This window comes from Callorhinus ursinus, unplaced genomic scaffold, assembly GCF_003265705.2.
Source record: "Callorhinus ursinus isolate GAN/ISIS: 27379988/994484 unplaced genomic scaffold, GSC_fseal_2.0 scaffold7, whole genome shotgun sequence".
NCBI classification, from domain to species: Eukaryota; Metazoa; Chordata; class Mammalia; order Carnivora; family Otariidae; genus Callorhinus; species Callorhinus ursinus.
In genome coordinates this window covers 25737301-25759619 of record NW_027397069.1, presented here as the reverse complement: position 1 = coordinate 25759619, position 22319 = coordinate 25737301, and the positions used below count along the sequence as shown (strand labels likewise).

The 22319-nt window shown below is 43.2% G+C and overlaps 2 protein-coding genes across 16 annotated transcripts in view; one reads left to right on the top strand and one right to left on the bottom strand.

The window, feature by feature from the left end:
* Nucleotides 1-22319, bottom strand: part of LOC112826556 (glutamine amidotransferase-like class 1 domain-containing protein 3, mitochondrial) — a 59258-nt gene that overhangs the window by 33462 nt on the left and 3477 nt on the right. For 9 of the 14 annotated variants that reach the window (XM_073894428.1, XM_073894422.1, XM_073894425.1 and 6 more), the window contains exons 2-3: nt 21838-22008; nt 16997-17100 (exon numbers count right to left, since the gene is read on the bottom strand). In XM_073894428.1, the coding sequence (XP_073750529.1) occupies nt 16997-17100; nt 21838-22008 (275 nt within the window). Of the gene's footprint in view, nt 1-15136; nt 17101-18718; nt 18885-21837; nt 22009-22319 lie in introns of those variants that run through there. The other 5 variants (XR_012378759.1, XM_073894421.1, XR_003208978.2 and 2 more) reach the window with 4 other exon arrangements.
* Nucleotides 1654-14240, top strand: ACOD1 (aconitate decarboxylase 1). Of its 2 annotated transcripts, XM_025874734.2 has the most exons (5): nt 1655-1790; nt 5492-5653; nt 6342-6431; nt 7892-8097; nt 8983-14240. In XM_025874734.2, the coding sequence occupies exons 1-5, from the start codon at nt 1782-1784 to the stop codon at nt 9959-9961; spliced, it is 1446 nt and encodes a 481-aa protein (XP_025730519.1). In that variant the 5' UTR covers nt 1655-1781; the 3' UTR covers nt 9962-14240. The 2 variants fall into 2 exon arrangements, with proteins under 2 accessions (XP_025730520.1, XP_025730519.1); XM_025874735.2 differs by lacking the exon at nt 6342-6431 and having other exon boundaries at nt 1654-1790.

The window sequence follows — 22319 nt, the reverse complement described above, 5'->3', positions numbered from 1 at the left end:
CAAATGATATGGAAGCTGGGGGCCTTGAAGGCATTTTGTATTAGGGTTCTCCAGAGAAACAAAACCAATAGAATGGGGTGTGTGTGTGTGTGTGTGTGTGTGTGTGTGTGTGTGTGTGTTTAGAATGAATTCAAATGGAGAGAGAGATTTCAGAGAATTGGCTCATGTGATGGTGAAGGCTGGCTACCATGAAATCTGCAGGGGAGGTTGGCAGCCTGAAGAGCCAGGGAAGAGTGGACACAGGAGTCGGGAATCTGAACAGCCATCTGGAGGCAGAATTCCTTCTTGGGGGATCTCAGTGTTTTCTCTTAAGGCCTTCTATTGATTGGATGAGACCCATTATAGATTATAATCTGCTTTACTCAAAGTCTATTGATTTAAATGTTAACCACATCCGAAAAACACCTTCAAAGCAACATCTAGACTGGTATTTGGCCCAACACATGGATACCATAGCCTAGCCAAATTGACATATTTAAAAAAAAAAATACTGGCAAAACTTGAGCCCAGAGAAGCTAAATGATGGCACTTTTCATTAAAGCTCATCAGGCTTACTAAAGCTCATCATTCCTTTATTTTTTTTAAAGATTTTATTTACTTATTCATTTGACGGAGGGGGGGGTTGGAGACAGCACAAGCAGGAAGAGCAGCAAGCAGAGGGAGAGGGAGAAGCAGGCTCCATCCGAAGACCCTGGGGTCATGACCTGAGAGCGAAGACAGATGCTCAACTGACTGAGCCACCAGGCACCCCTCATCATTCCTTTATAAAGCTTTTCCACGGTGAGATGGTTGAAGTCACCATAGCCTATTTTCATTTCATGTAAAAGTGGTCTTAGGAATTGCTCAGATGTTAAATAACCTGTTTTTTTTTTTTTTTTTTTTTTTTTTTGGACCACTAGGAGTATAAACCAATTGTCTAAGACTAAGGAAACAGTAATTACCCAGAGAAGCAGAGCGAGATCCAGACCAGCCACACCAGAGTGATTGATTATAAGCAAAGAGGCCTGGACAGGCTGTGGGGCCAGTGCCGTGGGCGAGAGCAGGGAGGCAGGCCATGTATCCCAGCAGCTGAGCAGAGGACCAGGAACCAGAGATCTGCATCTGCAGAAAGGCAGGGCAGGACCCAACAAGGGTCGAGCAGGAGAAAAGCATGATTAATTCCCAATGCCCTTCTAGGTTCTTAATGTCAAGCTACCAGGAACTCAGGCTGGCACATTTGTCCCCAGACAACAGTGACCAACAGTGGTGACATGAAGGGGGAGATGAGTGTGCCTTAAACACTGCCCATGCCCTATTTTACTTCAGCAACCCACTGTTTGGGGGTACTTGATTGTTTTTAGTTTTTAATCTTATAAGCAAATCTGTGTTTTTTTTCTTCCATACATCCATGCCGATTTCCTTAGCATAAACTTTTCGAAGCAGGAATACCTGGATAAAAGAGGGTGCATTTTTCTGCGTTTGATGTCTGGCATCTAAGCCCAGGATGCAATCCTACCTTTGCTGTCAGTGCACTTCCCTGATGTCTACAAGAAATCATTTGACCATCTCTCTGTTCCTTCCTGGCCTCATTTAATTCCTCATCCCCTGTAGGTTAAACAACTCATCATGAGGAAGTTGAAATGAGCGTATGTATGTGGGAGGTGTTGAAATAGTGGAAACTTTAGGGTCACAACAAAGAGAAGGGGAATGGGCTGGGAAGAGTGAAAGGTATAAAGGGTGTCACCCAGCCAGTGAAGTCCTCCTCCAGTTCGCGCCTGAGATACGCCTCCAATTTTGACACGATGCTCAAGGTATTGTCACATCTTACGTGGCTTACTTAAATTGGTTTTCTAGCTTACCTCTCCTTTTCTCAATGTCCTTAGAGCTTCCTGCTTTCTTCAAAAACGGCATTTTAGCATTTCTCATAGCCTCTGAGCTATCTAATTACCTGCATCTGGTTTTTCATTGGTGTTTTACCAGTAAGAGATATGATTCTGTTGCACAGAATTAGGAAGAAAATGAATTATTACAAGCTCATTGAATTTTAACCTCCTGGTTTTGTCTGTTTCCATTATGGCATGGCCAGATTGCCTTTTTAATGTCTGTTTACTGTCCTTAGTTCCCCGGAGAAGATAATCTTTTTGTAGCAGGAATCCTAACATCTTGGTTTGATATTCTAGAGAGCTTAGCACAGTGCCAGACACATGGCAAGAACTTGTGAAATATTTATCAAATGGCTGCATGTTTTGCCTTAATTTATACATTGATAACAGTATTTTGTTGTAAATGCCATGAGAAAATCAGGAAGACCAAAAAAACATTTTAGAAATAGATGAATTCAATCCTACAGACAGCTGAGCAGTTGCATGTTTATGTTCTCATGTTCCTTCTTCCTCGGGAGCATTTCTTTGGGACGCAGGCGCTATCCAGGACTTGTCAGGAGATCCCCAGTGGGCCCTACCTTCGCAGGTCTCTAGCGCCATGGGATCATGCAAACGGATGCCATAATCCCCTTCCAGGCTCCATGTGGTTGCCCCCATGACACATGCTCCCCAGGCACACACGTGTCTGCATAAGCCTCTCCCCCAGGTCGGATCTAACCCCGGAGAGATGAACGACCAATCACTAAATGCCTTCAACTGTGGGAGCTGTGCAGATGGAAAGAGAGCTTGAAAAGAGGTCATTTTGCTTAGAACAAGGGATCCAACCAGTTCTCAGTTTACTTGGTGGATCATCAAGCCAGTGCTTTTCCCTCCTTCCCTGCCCCTGTCCCTAAATATGTTTACCCACATTTCTAGCAGCAGGACAATCCAAGTTATTATTCTCCATCCTGATTAGAAACATCCGTGCCAGCCCCCTCTCTCTCCCCCATCTGCCTTCTCTCCTGCTGTCTCCCACCCCAGGCTCCCCTCACCTTTCTACCAAAGTTTCAGAGACATACGACGTAGCCCATTCTTTTTCGAAAATGGCAAGGGTTCTGTGACTTGGTCATCTCAAGACTGAAAATAGGGAACCAGCTGGTGGGCAGGTTGAGGACTTTCAGATGGCCACTGGTTCCATCTCTGAACCCCTGCCCAGACACTGATCTTAGCATCAGGGAGCCCCACACACCCCAGATCCTCTGATTCAAAAACCCGTCGCCCTGTAGCCTATGTTTTAAAAAGCGGTATCTGATGCTCAGAGAGGCAAAGGAAGTTGTACAACGATGTAATAATCAGAGCAGAAAAGGGAAACAAGCTGACATTTACTAAGTGGTGCTAAGTACTAGGCATGTCGTGAGACACAGTTGAAGAGTGGGTGTTTTTAGTGGTACATAATAGATGTTGTCTTGGGAAGACGTGTAGAAAACAAAATAACCACCTATACATTGAAGAACTTGATCTTTAAAGGAATGGCAAAACACTCTGCTGCTTCTGAAATGCAAATAATCCCGCAGGTTTTTATGATCTGGTTTGTGGGTGGCAGCAGAATGGTCTTCTCCAGGGGCGCCTGGGTGGCTCATTCGTTAAGCATCTGCCTTCGGCTCGGGTCATGATCCCAGGGTCCTGGGATCGGGCCCCACATTGGGCTCCTTGCTCGGCGGGAGGCCTGCTTCTCCCTCTCCCACTCTCCCTGCTTGTGTTCCTTCTCTCACTGTGTCTCTCTCTGTCAAATAAATAAATAAAATCTTAAAAAAAAAAAAAAAAGAATGGTCTTCTCCACTAGGATGAGCACGGGCATTTCATATTCAGCAAGTTCACAGCTAGCCCGTCGTCACTGTCCAGACAGCTGCCCCTCTTCCTGTGCTCCCTCTCGTGGCACATGGCACCGTCGTATCCCCACCCAGAACCTGGGCTATCACAGCAGTCTCTTACCTGCCCTTGTCTACCCCTCTCAATCCATTCTCTGCACGAGGGCTGATGGAGATCTTTGCAAAACACAGTTCTGATCATATGAACCTTTTTAAAGACAGCACCATGGCTCCCCTTTAAGCCACAGTCTTTAGCCTGGTGGAACTTCCACCACTCAGTCTAGCCTGCAAACCCCTCTCACCTCTGCCCCCTGTGTGCAGCTCTGCAGCTGGGCTTGCCTAAATCACTGCATCCCTCACACCTCTAAGCCCCAGGCCACGCTGTCACCTCTGCCTTTAACCTCCATCCTTGTCCCGGGCACCTTCACCTGCTGACTCCCTTAAGTCTTCATAACCAGCCCAGGTATCGATGCCTCCAGGTAATCTCCACCACCAAGAATAGACAGGAAGTAGTTCTCAAGTGTAATTTTAAATTTTCTAGTGGCCATATTTTAAAAAGCAGCTGATAAAATTAGTTATAATACTACATTTCATTTACTGATATATCCTAAATATTATCATCTTAGCACATAATCAATATTTTACAATTATTACTGAGATGCTCTATATTCTTGTTTTCCTACTAAATCTTCAAAACCCAGTGTTTATTTTACTCTTATGACACATCCTAGTTTGGACTAGCCACATTTCAAATGCTCAATAGTCGATGTGGAGAGTAGCTACCATGTCGGACATGATAGCACTAGAACATTTAAGAATCACCTAAAGATCTTAATGAAAACACAGAATCCTGTGCTATGCTTCCAAAGCTTCTAGTTCATTTGCAGGTGGGGTGGTAGTCTAATTCTGGAAGTCTGGAGTAGGGACCAGAAATGTTCATTTTCAACAAGAACCCCACATGTTCCGATGTTTCTTTTCCTCCTCGAGAAACGTGGCTTAATAATTACATGCAGCAGTTTGGAGTTAGGCCTGTAGGAATGTGTCCAAACTCCACCATCTAAGAGTTGTGTAACTCAGGAACATCAAGTCTGGGTCTCCTCACCTGCAAAGCGAGATGATGCTCATAATACCTACCCAGAAACTTGCGGCATTCAATGGATACTGTATTTACAACAGTCAGCATGACACCGGGCGCATATCTAATAATGGCAGCTCCTAGATGGATACACCGGTCCCAGCATGCCCACCTTATTTTTTTTTAAAGATTTATTTGAGAGAGAGAATGAGATAGAGAGAGAGAGCATGAGAGGGGGGAGGGTCAAAGGGAGAAGCAGACTCCCTGCTAAGCAGGGAGCCCGATGCGGGACTCGATTCCGGGACTCCAGGATCATGACCTGAGCTGAAGGCAGTTGCTTAACCAACTGAGCCACCCAGGCGCCCCCCAGCATGCCCACCTTATGGGCAAGATGTCCCTCTCATCGTCTCCTAACTCTGTGCTTCCCTCCGCCATAGCCCACCCTCTCTGTGGCCATCACCTGCATGTTGGCCTGTGTCCTCAACTCGAGGACAGAAACTGGCTATTGGGCATTTCTACATCCCTTTGCCTCACACATAGCAGGACTCCGTGCTCATCATTTCTCAGGAATTGAACTTAGGTTGATTAACTGGCTTTCCCCTAGTGGAGCAAAACTCGTCACATAAAAGTACCTCAAGCTCCTGTATAGCGAGGAATAAGCAAATACAAATTGCACGTAGCATGTTCTAACACTCTTCTCTTTAAAGTCTGTCACAGAAAGCTTTGCCAGAGTGATCCATGGCTTGACAGTGGGGCACCTGACAGATAACGTTATTCAAAGAAGCAAGAGAATGATTCTGGATACTCTGGGCGTTGGCTTCCTGGGAACCAGTACAGAAGTGTTTCACAAAGCCAGCGAATATAGTAAGGTAAGAAGCTCGGTGTCTACTTTAGATATAAAACCAAATGCCTGCTCATGAGGTATACCTGTCAATGTGCCCAGAGATATGTGTTTATGGTCTATTATTCTACTCTTTGTTTTAGAGATAGTACTTGGTGTGTGTAGCATCGCTGTATATGGTTTTATGCTCTATTTATCTGAGTTTTAATATTCATCCATATTCTTCGCTAAGTTACTGTCTATAGACCAATCTTAGGAATAGCGTCTACCCCAATAGCATCTACCATTTATTCATGCAAAGACTTTAAGAGTCTCTGGAGAAAAAGCTGGTTCAGCACTCTGAGCAGAGTGGGTGTGTTATGTGGGAGATGGAGCACCCACCCTCCAAAGGATGTACTTGGTATAGACAATTGGTCCACCTTCCCTGGTATTTACCCTCAAGAAATAAATAAGAATAAATTCAGACTCCATTCCCTGGCACACCTGTGGATCTCAGTCTGGGACAGAGCCCCAACATCTCCTCTCCCTTCCATGGGGAAAGTTGTGTATTCCTCTACAAGGAAGAGAAAATTCCAATGGTTTAAGGCTGCAATCCAGCACAAAATGTTCAAATAAGCACCATTATTGACTCCAAAGATGAGGAACGGCTCTTGAAGTGGTAACTTGGCATGTCGTGTTTTCACTCTGTATCACTGATTGATATTCTTTGGTTCCAGATCTACAGTTCCAACATGTCCAGCAGTGTTTGGGGTCGACCAGACCTAAGGCTCCCGCCATCATATGCTGCTTTTGTGAACGGTGTGGCTGTAAGGAGACTTACGTATCTTTTCAACTGTGAGACAATAATAATTTCAGAGCCAGGAAATAGCTCAGAAATTGTTCGGTTTCCATATTTCACGGATGAGTTACTGAAGTTCAGAGAGATGAAGTGGTCTGTCCTCTCTTCTATGTAGTTACTTCACTTTTTGTGTTTGACAGTGAATTAATGCTTTCAAATAAATTGTGAAGCACAGGAAATAAGATGGAGGACTTAGATAAAACACCCTAAGGTATCTAAACTTTGCATATAGATAGCAAAAAATATAAAACTTGATATCTAGACTCAGTTCCTTTTGTTGTAACCAGTGCCAGTTTCTATTCAATAACCAGCTTTTCATCCATCCATTCATTCACTAGATATTTATTGAGAAAGAAACAATGGCCATATGGTGTCTACATTTTCTGAAGCAAAAATCAGCACTTTTCATCTGACAAGTTTTTTTGCTTTGTGTGTCAGCATCCGTCTGTATCTATATACAAGATATAATTTAGACGTGAATGTGTTGGGACTTCTGAGGTATTTTTATGGTTTGGGACAGTAGCTCAGAATACTGAAAGTCAAATCCAGCAAGTGCATCCAGGAGTAGATGTCCAGCATCCAGACCAGCCACATCCAATAGACATGGAATTCTATTTTTTAAAGATTTTATTTATTTATTTATTTGAGAGAAAGAGAGAGAGAGAGAGAGAGCGCACAAGCACAAGAGGGAAGGAGAGGGAGAAGCAGGCTCCCCGCTGAGCAGGGAGCCCAATGCGGGGCTCAATCCCAGGACCCTGGGATCATGACCTGAGCTGAAGGCAGATGCTTAACTGACTGAGCCACCCAGGCACCCCTGGAATTCTATTTTTAAGTGAACTTCTGGTTATTACTATTTCGTATAAGGGATAAGCAGATGGCTAGGACGAAGAGGAATAAAACCTACAGCAGAAAATAATGATTTTAAAATATAGCTTAATAGTTAATCTGGGTTCAAGAGTCCTTGCAACTTCCCTATAAATTTGAAATTATTTCGTAATGAAAAGGTACAAAAATATATGGCCTGATATGGAATAAATGGCATTAAACTTTTAGTGCAACTTATTTGAAGGGTGGGGGAGGGAGAGAGGAACCACCATCTAATTTCACAGCCTTATTTTTAAGGGGGGATATAGCTCTTTCCAGGGGCTGTGCCAAAGATTTCTGGCCACCTGGGTAAGATCCAAGCCCACTGGGGGCTCTCTAGTTGCTCCCCAAAGTCCTGTCTGCTCTGGGCAGAGGACAGCATGTTTCAGTGCCCAGCCGTATGATTACGAATTACAGCCAGCTTATAGGTTTTATTTTCGGATAATCAGATCTAAAAAATCTCATATCAAATAAAGTTATTATGAAACTAAACCCTTACTGGTCACTGCATTCAGAGAAATATTATTTTTTTGGTTTTTGGTTGTTGTGTGTCTGTTTACATAGATTCACTCAATGGATTTTGATGACACATGGCATCCTGCCACCCACCCTTCTGGAGCTGTCCTTCCTGTCCTCATGGCTTTAGCAGAAGCTCTCCCTTCAAGTCGAACATTTTCTGGCCTTGATCTGCTGCTGGCTTTCAATGTTGGGATTGAAGTACAAGGCCAATTACTGCATTTCTCCAAAGAAGCCAGTGACATACCAAAGAGGTACGGAGAGAATCTGCCCCATCCAGAGGCAGACACATGTCCCCTTCACCTGTCGATCATTATCTCTGCAGAGCCTTCTGACATAGAGCTTAGCTCAGTTGAAAATATTAACATTAGTGCTGACAGCTAAGTCAATTTTCCAGTCACATATCAAACCATATATCCATATACAAAGGTGTGACTTCAGAAGTACTAATGAAAAGTCTCCTTTGGGTTTAGAGGGTCAAGCAACCATGAGCATAAAATTAATTGGGGCCTCTAGTCGAGGGTGATTCATGTCATTTTGGCATCCACGGGTACTGTGAATCTTCCTAATCCCATCTCAAAGTAGAATCTACTTTGATATTTGCTAAGGTCCTTCAGACTGAGAACATTCAGAAGATCTTGAAACTGTTCAACCCACTAATCAAAAATGGTCCCATGTTGACTGTATCATGTAGTTCAATCTTATATTTACTTTTCCAATTGATCCCGCCTACTAGGAGAGGAGTAAATTGGAATACTGAGTGGATTTTCACAGTTTCCACCAGGTTCTCCCTTTTTATAGCTACTTACGTGGGGTTTCAGCAAATAACAACTTTTGCTTTTCTGGCAACAATTAACAATTTACTGTGTCAGGCACTATTGTAAGCCTGTAGATTCGTTCAAAACTCATGAAATCCTATCAGTAGATAGTATGATTAGCACCATTTTATGGGAGAGGAAAGAGGTGCAGAGAGGTTGAGTGACTTTGCTAAGATCACACAGCTAGTAAGTGGCAGAGCTGAGATTTGAACCCAGGCAGCAGGCCTGCGGCATCCACACGCCTGACCACTAACTATACTGCCTCCTGGTGACTGAGGTCTGTAAAGCTCCAACTCTTCGCTTTTTTTTTTTACTTTTCAGATTCCATCCCCCCTCAGTTGTAGGAACTTTGGGTAGTGCGGCTGCCACATCCAAGTTTCTAGGGCTCAGCATGACAAAATGCCAAGAGGCCCTGGCTATTGCTGTTTCTCATGCCGGGGCACCCATGGCAAATGCTGCCACTCAGACCAAGCCTCTTCATATCGGCAATGCTGCCAGGCATGGGATGGAATCTGCTTTCCTGGCAATGCTGGGTCTCCAAGGAAACAAGCAGGTCTTGGACATGCAGACGGGCTTTGGGGCCTTCTATGCCAACTACTCCCCACAGGTTCTTCCAAACCTAGATTCCCACACATGGCTGCTGGATCAGCAGGATGTGGCCTTCAAGAGGTTCCCTGCACATCTGGCCACCCATTGGGTGGCGGACGCAGCTGCGTCCGTCCGAAAGCACCTTGTAACAGACAGAGCCCTGCTTCCCACTGACCGCGTTGAGAGAATTGTGCTCAGAATTCCAGATGTCCAGTATGTCAACAGGCCCTTCCCAGACTCGGAGCATGAAGCTCGTCACTCGTTCCAGTATGTGGCCTGTACCACACTGCTCGATGGTGGCATCACCGTCCCATCCTTCCACAAATGCCAGATCGATAGGCCACAGGTGAGAGAGTTGCTCGGGAAAGTGGAGCTCGAGCACCCTCAGGACAACCTGCCAAGCTTCAACACACTATACTGTGAGGTAAGTGTCATTCTCAGTGATGGAGCCACCTTCACAGAGTGCTCGGATACCTTCTACGGCCACTGGAGGAAGCCACTGAGCCAGGAGGACCTGCGGGAGAAGTTCAGAGCCAATGCCTCCAGCACGCTGTCCTACGACACAGTAGAAAGGCTTCTCAAGATCGTAGAGAATCTAGAAGACCTAGAAGACTGTTCTGTGCTAACCACTCTGCTGAAAGGACCTTCTCCATCAGAGATGGTTTCAAAATCTATCCAGCATTTAACAATTCCATCGTACAATCTCTCCTGAGATTTATCAACATCTAAGTGACTTTATATTGGGGAGAATTCGGTTATTTGCTTTATAAAGCAAGGGTTTACGGTCGATCTGCCCAGGAATAAGGCAAGCAAGGTGGAGAGAGTCCAGAAAGAGAACTGGATTTTTATGGAAAGAGTCGTGTCCTATAAATTTTGCCAGACAGTTCCAGGTACCTAAAGCAAAATAATAAATATGCAAGGAACACAGAGAAATTGATTTTTATAAGCATTCATAAGGCTGAAATTCAAGTCACCTGTAATTTGCTTGTAAAGTTAATCTTTACAGAGGAGTTCTTTATGAACTTCATGAACCTCAAGATGTAGGAGGAATTTGAACCTACATGCAAATTTGCTGACAGTGGAGAAGGCCTCTGGCCTATTGTGCCACCAACAGATTTCTTAGACCACGGGTTTTTACAAACCCTCCACAGTGGAGGGGGTGCTATTGGTTTAAATATAAGGAGTTGGTGGGTCCAAATCCTGCCCCTACAACTTACTAAATGTGACCCTAGGCATGTTGCTGGGTAACCCTCTGCCTCGGTTTCCTTACTGATAAAGCAGAAATAAAAAGCAGTGTAAAAAGTAAAAAGAGTTTGGCTCTGGAAGCCACGCTGTTAACCTCTACAATATATTGCCATTTGTTACAAAAATTTCTTGGGAAAAATATAATGGATGAAGAGTCTGAGATATAATACAGGATGGCAACAAAAAAAAAAAGTATATATGTGAGTAATTAAATATTGATTTTGTAAAATAACAGAAATGTCTTATGGGGTTAAAAATTACAACTTTAGCAATAGATATAAGCAGGGAGTTATTGTAGTTAATGTAGTCTAAATTCCTTGTGTCATTTGAGAAAAGGGTAAAGCTATTAACTCTAGACCTTGATTTGTAAGTATGCATGTTGACATTTCCAGGTAACCATTATAAGACAGCAGTAGAATGTATCACTTCCAGGTTAATAGAGGGAGAAATTTAAAAAAATAATAAAAAATTGGGCACCTGGGTGGCTCAGTTGGTTAAGTGACTGCCTTCGGCTCAGGTCATGATCCTGGAGTCCCGGGATTGAGTCCCGCATCGGGCTCCCTGCTCAGCGAGGAGCCTGCTTCTCCCTCTAACCCTCCCCCCTCTCATGTACTTTTTCTCTCTCTCTCTCATTCTCGCTCTCTCAAATAAACAAATAAATCTTTTAAAAATAATAAAAAATTAAAAAATGGAGAAGTATGGAATTAGGAAAAAAATAATCCAAAGGAAGGCAAGAAGGGAGGAAAAAAAATGAGAAATGTAGAACATACAAAAAACACAATATAAAACAACAGGAAAAAATCCATATATACCTATAATTACAAAAAGAATAAATGGACTAAATACTCCAGTTAAAAAACACAAAGATTATGTATAATTAAAAACAATGTTTAATGTTTATTAGTTTCTAATTTACATATCATTAATTCATCTAGTTTGAGTGTATAGTTCAGTGAGTTTTAGTAAAGTTACAGAGTTGTGCAAACATTGCCACAATCCAGTTTTGGAGTACTTCTTTTTTTTTAAGATTTTATTTTTAGTAATCTCTCCACCCAATGTGGGGCTCATACTCACAGCCCGAGATCAAGAATTGCATGCTCCATCAACTGAGCCATCAGAATACCTGGAGTACCTCTGTCATGCCAAAAAAACAAAAAACAAAAACTCCTCATGCAGGCCTGTGATTAATCCTCATTCCCACCTCCAGCCCTTAGCAGCCAATGATCCATTTTCTATCTCTATAGTTGTGTCTTTTCCAGATATTTCATTTAAATGGAATCATACAGGGGTGCCTGGGTGGCTCAGTTGGTTAAGCGTCTGCCTTCAGCTCAGATCCTGATCTCAGGGTCCTGGGATCGAGCCCTGAGTCGGGCTCTCTGCTCAGCGGGCAGTCTGCTTCTCCCTCTCACTTTCCCTCTGTGCCCTCTCTCAAATAAATAAATAAAATATTTTTAAAACAATGGAATCATACAATATGTAGTCTTACATGTCTGGCATCTTTCACTTAGCATAACAGGGCTTTTTTTTCCCACATATGTATCAGTATTTTATTCCCTTTCATTGCTGAGTACTGTTCCATTGTATGAATATACATTTATTTACCCATTCAGTAGTCGATGGACAGTGGACTGTTTCCAGTTCGGGTCTACTACAAATTATGCTTCTATGATCATCCACATGTATGTCTTGGTGTGAACATATCTTTCTATTTCTCTTAGGTCGATACCTAGTTGCTGGAATGCTGGGTCATTTAGTTAGTACATGTTTAACTTTATAAAAAAAACCTCCAGGGGCGCCTGGGTGGCTCAGTCCGTCAAGTGTCTGCCTTCGGTTCAGGTCATGATCCCGGGACTCTGGGATCAAGTCCTGCATCGGGCTCTCTGCTCAGTGGGGAGCTTGCTTCTCCCTCTCCCTGCCACTCTGCCTACTTGTGTTCTCTCTGTCTCTGTCAAATAAATAAATAAAATCTTAAAAATAAAAACCAAAAAACGTCTCCAAGGTAGTTCTATCCCATTACATTTCTACCAGTAATATATGAGGGTCCCAGTTTCTCCATATCCTTACCAACCCTTGGAATTGTCAGTCTCTTTTATTTTAGCCTGTCTAATGAGTATGTAATGGTATCTCGTTTCAGTCTGCATTTTCCAAATGATGAATTCTTGCCTATTTTTGAGAAATATTTTAATTAGGTTGTCTTCTTATTCAGTTGTAGGAATTCTTTATATATCCTGGGTATAAGTTCTTTATCAGATGTATGTTTTACAAACATTTTCCCCCAAGTCTGTGGTTTGTCTTTTCATGTTTTTAGTGGTCTCTTTTAAAGATCAAAAATTTTAAATTTCAATCAACTCCATCTTACCATTTAAAAAAATTTTATTAAAAAATATAGAAAATAAAAATAAAATGTTATTGTTCCTGCTTTTGGTGTCATCAGAAGGCTTTTTAAAAATCCAGTTATATAAGTTATCCAAGACTCATAAGGATGCAGAAAAGTCGAAAGTAAAAAGATGCGAGAAATATGGATGGAACACTAACCAAAGCAAGCTGGAATAAATAAATGTTAATGTTAGACAAAAACAGAACTCAAGCAAAAAGCATTACTGGGAACAAGGAAGGTGACTACATAATGATAAAAAATTCAAATCAGTAGGTAATTAAAATAATTCTAAGTAATACTGAACTACAAGGAGAAATACATGAATCCAATACCATACTGAGAGAATTTTAACACTAATCTCTTAGCAACTGATATCTCAAGAAAACCAAAGATAAATAAACTGTATTAAGATTTAAACACAATTTACATGTTTTATCTAAAGGACCTACAGAGAATCTGCACCAAACAAGTAGAGATTTCACAATCTTTTAAATATCTCACAGAACATTTACAAAAAAGGACCATAAGCCATAAAGCAAGTTTTAACAACTTTTCAAAGGACTGGAAGATACAGATCATTTTCTCTAATCATAATGCAATTAAGTTTAAATTCAATATAAAAAAAGATGATTAGAAAACTTGAAATGTTTGGAAATGAAAATTCCTTGAAGTAACTTTTGGGTCACAGAAGAAATTGTCATAAAAATTATAAAACATTTAGAACCAACCGATAACAAAAATAGCATATATCCAAATTTGTAGGATGTAGCTAAAACAGTACTTAGAAATGTGTAGAATTTTCTATGGCTGGCTCTCTACCACTTGGATTATGCTGTTCGATAAGACATATCATGTAGCTGTGATTAATCTGAACAGTAAATAAAACGGGAGATCAAAGTGGTGGTTTCTAATGTGGCCTTCAGATACAATTTAATTATCCTGTCTTTATACACTTCAGAAATTTCTAGGGGCAAGATCTAAGGGCTAGTAATAATATCCTCAGGTAACCCCTGTTATAAGCAAGACACAGACCCAAAATGGAGTCCTTAGGCTAAGCCCCACACCACTAAAATGAGATTTACTTACAGTTTCAGCACTCCCAGAAATGGAATCTCAAACCAATCATTCAGGAATTTCCAGAACAGCACTAGTTAGGCAATATGCCTGACAGACCCCCGCCATCCCCTAAAGGAAAGTAACCTTGAAATAAACAATCTATTTGGTCTAATGTAACTTCCCTGTTCCTATTCCCTCCTACCTATAAGTCTTTCATCTTACACAGTAACTTGGAGCTCCTTTCTACCTGGCTAGGTTGGATGCTATGTAATTCAAATCAATTTTTGCTCAAATAAACTTTTTTGTAATGTAATGTAATGTAATGTTATTTATTTATTTATTTGAGAGAGAGAGCCAGAGGACGAGCAAGCAAGCACTAGCAGGAGGGGTCAAGGGAGAGGAAGAGGGAGCGAGAGAATCTCAGAGCCTGAAGCAGGGCTCGATCTCATGACCCTGAGATCACAGTCTGAGCCAAAACCAGGAGTCGGATGCTCAGCTGACTGTGCCACCCAGGCGCCTCTCAAGTAAACTCTTTAAAAAAATTTAACACAGGGACACTTGGGTGGCTCAGTTGGTTGAGCATCTGCCTTCAGTTCAGGTCTTGATCCCAGGGTGCTGGAATCGAGTCCCGTGTCAGGCTCCCTGCTCAGTGGGGAGTCTGCTTCTCCTTCTCCCTCTACCCTTCCCCCTTCTTGTGCTCACTCTCTCTGTCAAATAAACAAAATCTTTTATTTTTTTAAAGTTTTTTTTTTAAGATTTTATTTATTTATTTGAGAGAGAGAGAATGGGAGATAGAGAGCACGAGAGGGAAGAGGGTCAGAGGGAGAAGCAGACTCCCTGCTGAGCAGGGAGTCCGATGTGGGACTCGATCCCGGGACTCCAGGATCATGACCTGAGCCGAAGGCAGTCGCTTAACCAACTGAGCCACCCAGGCGCCCCTAAATAAAATCTTTTAAAAAAAATTTAATACGCCTCAGTTTATCTTTTCACAGCCTTGATGGATGCTTCAGACAAACAGCAGAGGTTGGGGAAGATGTCCTGAGGGGACCACAGCACTCAAGGTGACCTTGATATTGGTTATTATGCACACCAAGTTAACTGGCAGGAAAAACTATGAGGGAATATGGGTCTGTAGAGAGAACATAAGGGTCCTCCTCACTGGCAGTCCTGCACACCATCCCCCACCCCCACTCCCCCACCATACCACATACAAAAAAAAAAAAAGCAGAGGTAAGAGAGGGAAAGATTGGCTCCCCACATTCCTTTCTAGATGATTCCTTTTTAGAAGGGTCAAAAGCTTGGGCATTTTTGAGCCAGAGTGCTGAAGGAGAGCTTTGATGGAATGGAAGAGTTAAATCAAGCCCACTTGTCTCTTGGGTCCATGAAACTGGAGAACAAGGATGGCCTGTGGGCCACTCACCCTGAGAAAGCCCAAGGTGGGGGCTTGGGCCGCTCTGATCTGCTGTCTAGGCAGTGTGGAAAATGCTTGCTTTTCCCCTTCCATTCCCTTCGGGGTGGCAGCAAAGGATGTGCCACAGTGTTATAGGCTCTATGTGTCGGCGAATGAGTCCTCCACATGGATCAGGCCGGGCCACCAGGGAGAAAACCCACCTGAGACTGGGACCAAAGCTCCAGCTCAGAGAGAGGCACATTCCAGCACCCTCCCTGTGTTTCTGCATCCTCTGCACACGTTCAAGGCCTTAAGTCAAACTACCTGTCACTAGATACACCAAAGGAACCACGATGCTGGCTAGCATATGTGTTTTGGGGATCCCCAAGACCACACGCACATTCAGGGATCATTAGAAGAATATAGGGGACTCTCGTACCCATGGGTAAGGTTTATTACAGTGAAAGGATACATGACAAGTTCGACTAGAGAAAAAGCCACTGGCAGCATCTGGAGGCTTCAGATGCCCCCTCCCACCAGTTAGGAGACGCACGAATGTGTTCCTCTCTCCAGGAGTGAAAAATTCACTGAAGTGTGTACACTCTTTCTCCCCTGGGGAGAGAATTAGCACCCAAGGTTTTTAATAGTGTCTGGTCACGTAGGTCCCCTCCGCCCAGCAACGATCATAATCCCAAACTCAAAGAAGGAAAGCAGGTGTTTGGCATAATTGTCTGCTGAACAACTATGTCTGCACAGTCTCGGCAGAGCAAACTATTTTTATCAGTCAGGGAGTGGGTTAAGGGCCAAGCTCCCAGATGCCCGCCAAGGATGAACCTCATGAATGGGCCTTAATAAAGACAGCAGCTTGAGGCCTGCTACATTCTCTTTCCTGCGCATTTCCCATCCCGAAATGCCTTTCTTTCCTATTTGTGTGGTTTTGTAGGCTATAAAGATACAACACAGGAAAATTGGATGTCACCTCCACTCCGGGAATTGTCTCTGCTGTGTAGCAGTGGGAGCTCTACAAGCCGTGGGTTCTATCACAGTGTTAACTAAAGCTGCTAGCCCCAGCAGCTCACAGCTGTCACAAGAGCGGTAATGATTTTAGCCCAGGCACTGAAAATGAGACTATGTGAGTTTTCTTTCTTTGTAAGATTTTATTTATTTATTTGAGAGAAAAAGAGTAAGACAGAGAGAGCACGAGCGGGGTGAGGGGCAGAGAGAGAAGCAGGCTTCCCTCGGAGCACGGAGCCCGATGCGGGACTTGATCCTGGGACCCCGGGATCATGGCCTGAGCCGAAGGCAGATGCTTAACAACTGAGCCACCCAAACGCCCCAAGAATATGTGACTTTAAAGGGAATTTTTATATGTTGTATTTTATAACAACTTTGCTCGGAAGCCTTTATCTAAAACAGATATCCCCGTCAGATGAATCTCCTATGACCCCACCTTTAGGCCTGTAATACCTTACGTAGGGGAACCTCTTTGGAGACGCTTTGTAAATGGTGGGCGTTCATTATCAACAAACTTTTATCAAGGGCTTCATATGCCAGAGGATGTTCCTGGTGCAGGTCAACAAAATAGACAAACGCCTCTTACCATCATGAGCTTATAATCCATAAGCTGTGAGTAGAGAGACAAGCAAATCAGTACACAGGACAAGGAAAGTGCTCTGTACCTATTCGGGGCCAGCTGTGCTTCCTCACTCCTCCCCTGGTGGGAATGTGAACCTTCCAGAGGTAGAATTCGTAGCTTCCGGTTCTTCCTGGGCCGAGACAGAACCTGTGACAACAGAAGCTTCATGGCACTGGAGAAATGCAGGACTTCCCCGCACAGAGCAAAGCCACAGGGAACTGAAGGGAGCAGGGCAAGGTCACAGTAAGATCTGCTGCTCCTCCTTCCGGCAGAAGGATGCACCTGTGCGCATGCGCCCGTGTCTGTAGTCTCTTCCCATCCATATGAAATCTACCTGCGATGTTGCAGGTTTTTATCACCCGGTGAGATTGTTTTATTCCTCCCCTCTTCCCCTACTCTGTAATTAAAAAAAAAAGTATAGGGATAGTTCCTAGCAAGTGAAACACTCCAAAACAGATGAGCGTTCCACAGGCTACTCTGGTTCCTGCTAAAGCCTGGGTGCCCAGGCACGGACAGCTGCAGAGGACATCAAAAGAATGTATGACACACAGTAACGTTAAAAAGTGTCATGGCTTTATCTGAGTCATAGCAAACAGAAAACCTTCACAGAAATCATGAAGATTAGTTTAGTCATCTAGTTGAGTTGCAAATGCAGAAATCAACATCCAGATGTCATCATCTCACTTAAATTCCCCCTGCTTTCTATTGTCCTTCTTATTATGGACAATTCAACCCATCCCAGTTACAGTTGGTGTCCTTACAGGAGCCAAGCTGGAGGTTCAGGAAAGAGCCTTTGGAACAGCCCAATGCCCGTCTGTTTGAAACACGGCTTGAGAGTCATTTCTGACTTTGAAAAATGAAAGAAGTGAAACTATGCTTGTCTAGAAACCATGTATTTCTGAATAATTCAGTGACAATTATTTAATCTTTGAGTCAGGATCACACTGAAAGTACCTCTCAGTAAGTGATAAAGTGTGTCCCTCATTTGGTTGGAGCTGTTTTTACTTGAACATGTTCTTCTAAATATTATCACTGAAGCATCACTTTTCAAACCCCTTCGAAAGCCTCCCCCGCCGCCTTGCCGCCCTCCCCACACTGCTCCCATGGAGGGGCCGCCTCTGGGCCGCTCTGTTGGCAGCATCCTGGCAGGACCCCCCTCCCTGCAGCCCTTTGCGCAGCCAGGCTCCTATTCGGCAGCGGCCCCAGCTGCATCATCGAACCTATCAGAAGAAAAGATACCTGGGAGGAAGAAAATGTTTCTCAGGCAATCGACACCATGACTGTGAAGAGAGTTAAAATGGTCAGCTCGCACTGGCCTCTCAAATGCGGCAGTGTTTGGAACAGAAGCCCACAGGCACTGTGCATGGAAGAAATCTGTTCCAACATGAGGCTTCATTTAAATATTCCCTTAGTAAGAGAAAATGAAGGCTGTATGTACTCGGATCAATAGGAAATAATTAAAGCAAGGATAATTTGATCCATTCAGCTGAATGATATCATACAAGAGAACTGATATACTGAAAATTTTTTCTTATAGAGTAAGCCAGTGTATTTCGAATGAATACATTTTCCCTATGATTCAAAGCCAGCTGGTCTCATCACCTTAAAGCACTGTCCCTCACCGTGTCCGGCCCCCACCTGAGTGCCAATTACCAAATATGGCAGGCCCCAAGTGGAAGATAATTCGTTAAGCTACCAGGAAAGCAGTCACATTGATACTCATTTGGAGGAAGGAAAATGGGAAAATGCTATAGAACCTACTTACCAGGCAGTAAGCTTTTCATCCTTTCCTCCCCCTGCATCCACATGAGTTTCCTGACCCACTGTGACTTCACAGCATGAAGGTGTCAGCTGCCAGGATGTGTGAAATGCAACAGAAGAGTCCTTTACCGAACTGCTCACGGGGTGGCTCTGGGCCACCCCAACACCACCTACAAAGAGAGGAAACCCAGGGCTACCTGAGGCAGCTGACAAGAAGAACCTATGAACAATTAATTCTTCAGCAAAGAATTAAGGCAGATGAGCACAATAACCCACCATTAGAATGCAAAAATAACATTTCTTTAAGTCTTCTGGGGTTGGCAATGATTTAATTAATTCATTAACTTCATTTTTAAAAGTCAGAACAGCAACCTGTATTTGTCAAAGTTGCTCAGAGATCCTTCTGTAAAAAGCTGGTGCCAAATGCTGAAACACAAACCTGACCCTTAGGGAATTTACACAGCTTCAATGTAGCCCTTGTAGAAAGTGGATTTTACAGACACCAAATAATAATAATAATAAACGTTTTTCATCAACAGTAAAATTCTGAAGATACAAGGTGGGATACCCATCATGATGATAATTTTTGCTAAATATTTCAAGTGTGGTACAAAGTAGAAATATAATTTTTAAAAGAGCATTTGAGATAACTTCAGTCCTCCTAAAAACAAAACTGTATCTTGATGTATTAGAATAAAAGATTGTTTTAAAAACCACTGTAATTTGTGCTCGCTTCGGCAGCACATATACTAAAAACCACTGTAATTTTTTGATTGATTTACAAGTGACACCATTTGAGACGTGAAAACTAATTTTAACATCAGACCTCAAGGGCAATAATCTTTACAAAGTTGTCTCAGGGCATACCTTTTCGCAGTGAAAGAAAAAAAGACTAAATCTACAAGACACCAGCAGCTCAAATAAAATTAATAATTAATCTCCCTTATGTTCCCCCCAGGTTTTGTAAAGAGATATTTAAACTTATGTTGTATATATAATGTGTAGCAAGTCTCCAATGCCCGATAACCATGCCGCCTAGTATTCGTTGCCTTTTGTAGACTCCTCTCTTTGAACCTAAATCTCCCTTTTGATCAATGGAATGTGGCAGAGATGACACTGAGGGACATCTGTGGCTAGAGCGTAAGAGGAAAGCCTGGGTCTCTTGGAATGTTGTTCTGAGGGTTGCCAGCTCTCATGTGAGAAGCTCAAACACCCTGGGGTCTATAGGTTACCAGGAAGCCCAAGATCGCCACAGGGAATGGCCAGATGGCTGCTCAGGTGTTCCAGACAATCCCAGCTTAGGCACCAGAAAGACACCAGGGTGGTGACTTCCAGCCCAGTCATGCCTTCAGATGCCTGCAGCTCCAGCCACCATGCAGCTTGCCAGAGAGATCTCAAACGAAGCTCAAGCTAAGCCTAGTCGATCAAAAGAACCAGGAAAGATAATAAATTATTGTTGAAGACACTAAATTTTGGTGGTGCCTGTTACCCAGCAATAGATATCTGGAATACTTTGTATGTAAAATAGCAGTAAGCAACCTGTTCAGATAGACATGTAAGTATCCACAGCAACACACTCCTTATCTAAAACAATGATTTCTGATTCTCACGGTAGGACATCTCCAAACCACCTTCAAAGATTTCAAGAATATTGTGAACATTTCAAATAATCTTAAAATAGGGGCACCTGGGTGGCTCAGTCAGTTAAGCACCTGTCTTCAGCTTGGGTCATGATCCCGGGACCCTGGGACTGAGCCCTGAGTCGGGCTCCCTGCTCAGCAGGGGTGGGGGGACTGCTTCTCCCTCTCGCTCGTGCTCTCTCGTGTGCGCTCTCTCACTCAAATAAATAAAATCTTAAAAAAAGATTATTTTTTAAGATTTTATTTATTTATTTGAGAGAGAGAGAGCACAAGCAGAGGGAGCAGCAGAGGGAGAGGGAGAAGCAGACTTCCTGCTGAGCAAGGAGCCCGATGTGGGGGTTGATCCTAGGACCCTATGAAAATGACCTGAGCCAAAGGCAGATGCTTAACCAACTGAGCCACCCACGTGCCTCCCAAAATAAATAATCTTAAAATAACGGTGCATAGGTGGCACAGTCAGTTAAACATCCATCTGACTCTTGATTTTGGCTCAGGTCATGATCTCAGGGTCATGAGATTGAGCCCTGTGTCAGGCTCATGCTCAGGGAGGAGTCTCCTTGAGATTCTCTCTCCCTCTGCCCCCTCACCCCTGCTTGTGTGTGTGTGCACGTGCGCCTGTGCGCATGCCCTCTCTCAAGAAAAATCTTAAAAAATAATCTTAAAACTGATTTTAAGTGTTTGAACAAACTAAAACTGTTTAGTCTGAAAAAGATCAATATATAACACACAGTTTCTTATGAGGGGATTAAATAAAAAGAAGTAAAAAACATCTAAGACAATTATACTTGTAAATCAATTATTTATTTTAAAAGGTAGAGTCACCTATCTATAAGTGATTCCTGCACTGAAAAGGTCCAGAAACAGGCAACCCTCCACTGTGATTTCCAGTGTCTCAAGGTCTCAAAACGTGGGCTGCATGCCACCTGTCACCTGGGAGCTGAATCAGCACCTGCGGGCTGTAACAAGATCTCCAGGTGATTCACATACCTATTAAACTTAGAGACATGCTTTTATAGAGCAGTGGTTCCCAAACTTGTCTGCATATGAGAATCATATGGGAATCTTAAAAAATTCCAAAATCCAGGCCATAGGGACACAGGCACTGGTGGTTTTAAAGTCCTCCAGGTGATTACAGGCGCACCCAAGTCTGGGAACCACTGGTGACTCCTTTCATAAAGCACTGGTTCTCAAACTTGGCCGCACAGTGGGAGAACCTGTGGAGCATCAAAAAGCACTACCATCTGTTTCCAGCACCAGGAAGTCTGATGCGACTGGTCTCAGGTGTGACCCAGGCACTGAGACTTTTTAAAGCCTTCCCAAGTGACTTTCATGTGCAGCAAAGTTTGAGAACCGTGATCTAGAGCCTGGCACAGAGGCTTCAAGATGGTAGCTAAGTCTGCACCACTCTTTCTGCAAAGGGGTTTAAAGTCAGTGAACATTAATTAAAATTAACAGTTGGTCTCACAGCTTTCAGCTAACTCACCGGCATAATGACAGCTTCAAGCTTGCTGGGGTTCAGGTCTGCCAAATCTTCTATGTCCTCATGGGCTCTCCTGGCACTTTCCTCCAGCACATTTCTCTTCTCTTCTGCTGGGCTCTCTTTCAAGTGATTAACAATGTACATCTGCTCAGCATTAGGAGCAAATAGCTTCACCTTCAAAAATAGAAATAAAAACAAATGATGTCATTGCCTCTATGAAAATAATCAAGCAAATCAATCTCAGAGCCTAAACCAGGAAGGAAAGTCAGAAAACCACTAAGTAATTCCGTATGCCTTCAGGGCCAACACCAACTACAAATAGCCACAAGGAAGAACTGCAGGGGACTTCTGCGGGGGTTGGGGGGGAGAGCTATAAATTAGCTTCCAGAAAGAAAGTAGAACAGAAAGAGACTGATTTCCAAATACATACATACACATATCTATCTATACACACACAGCCATATATGTGTGTATACATATGTATA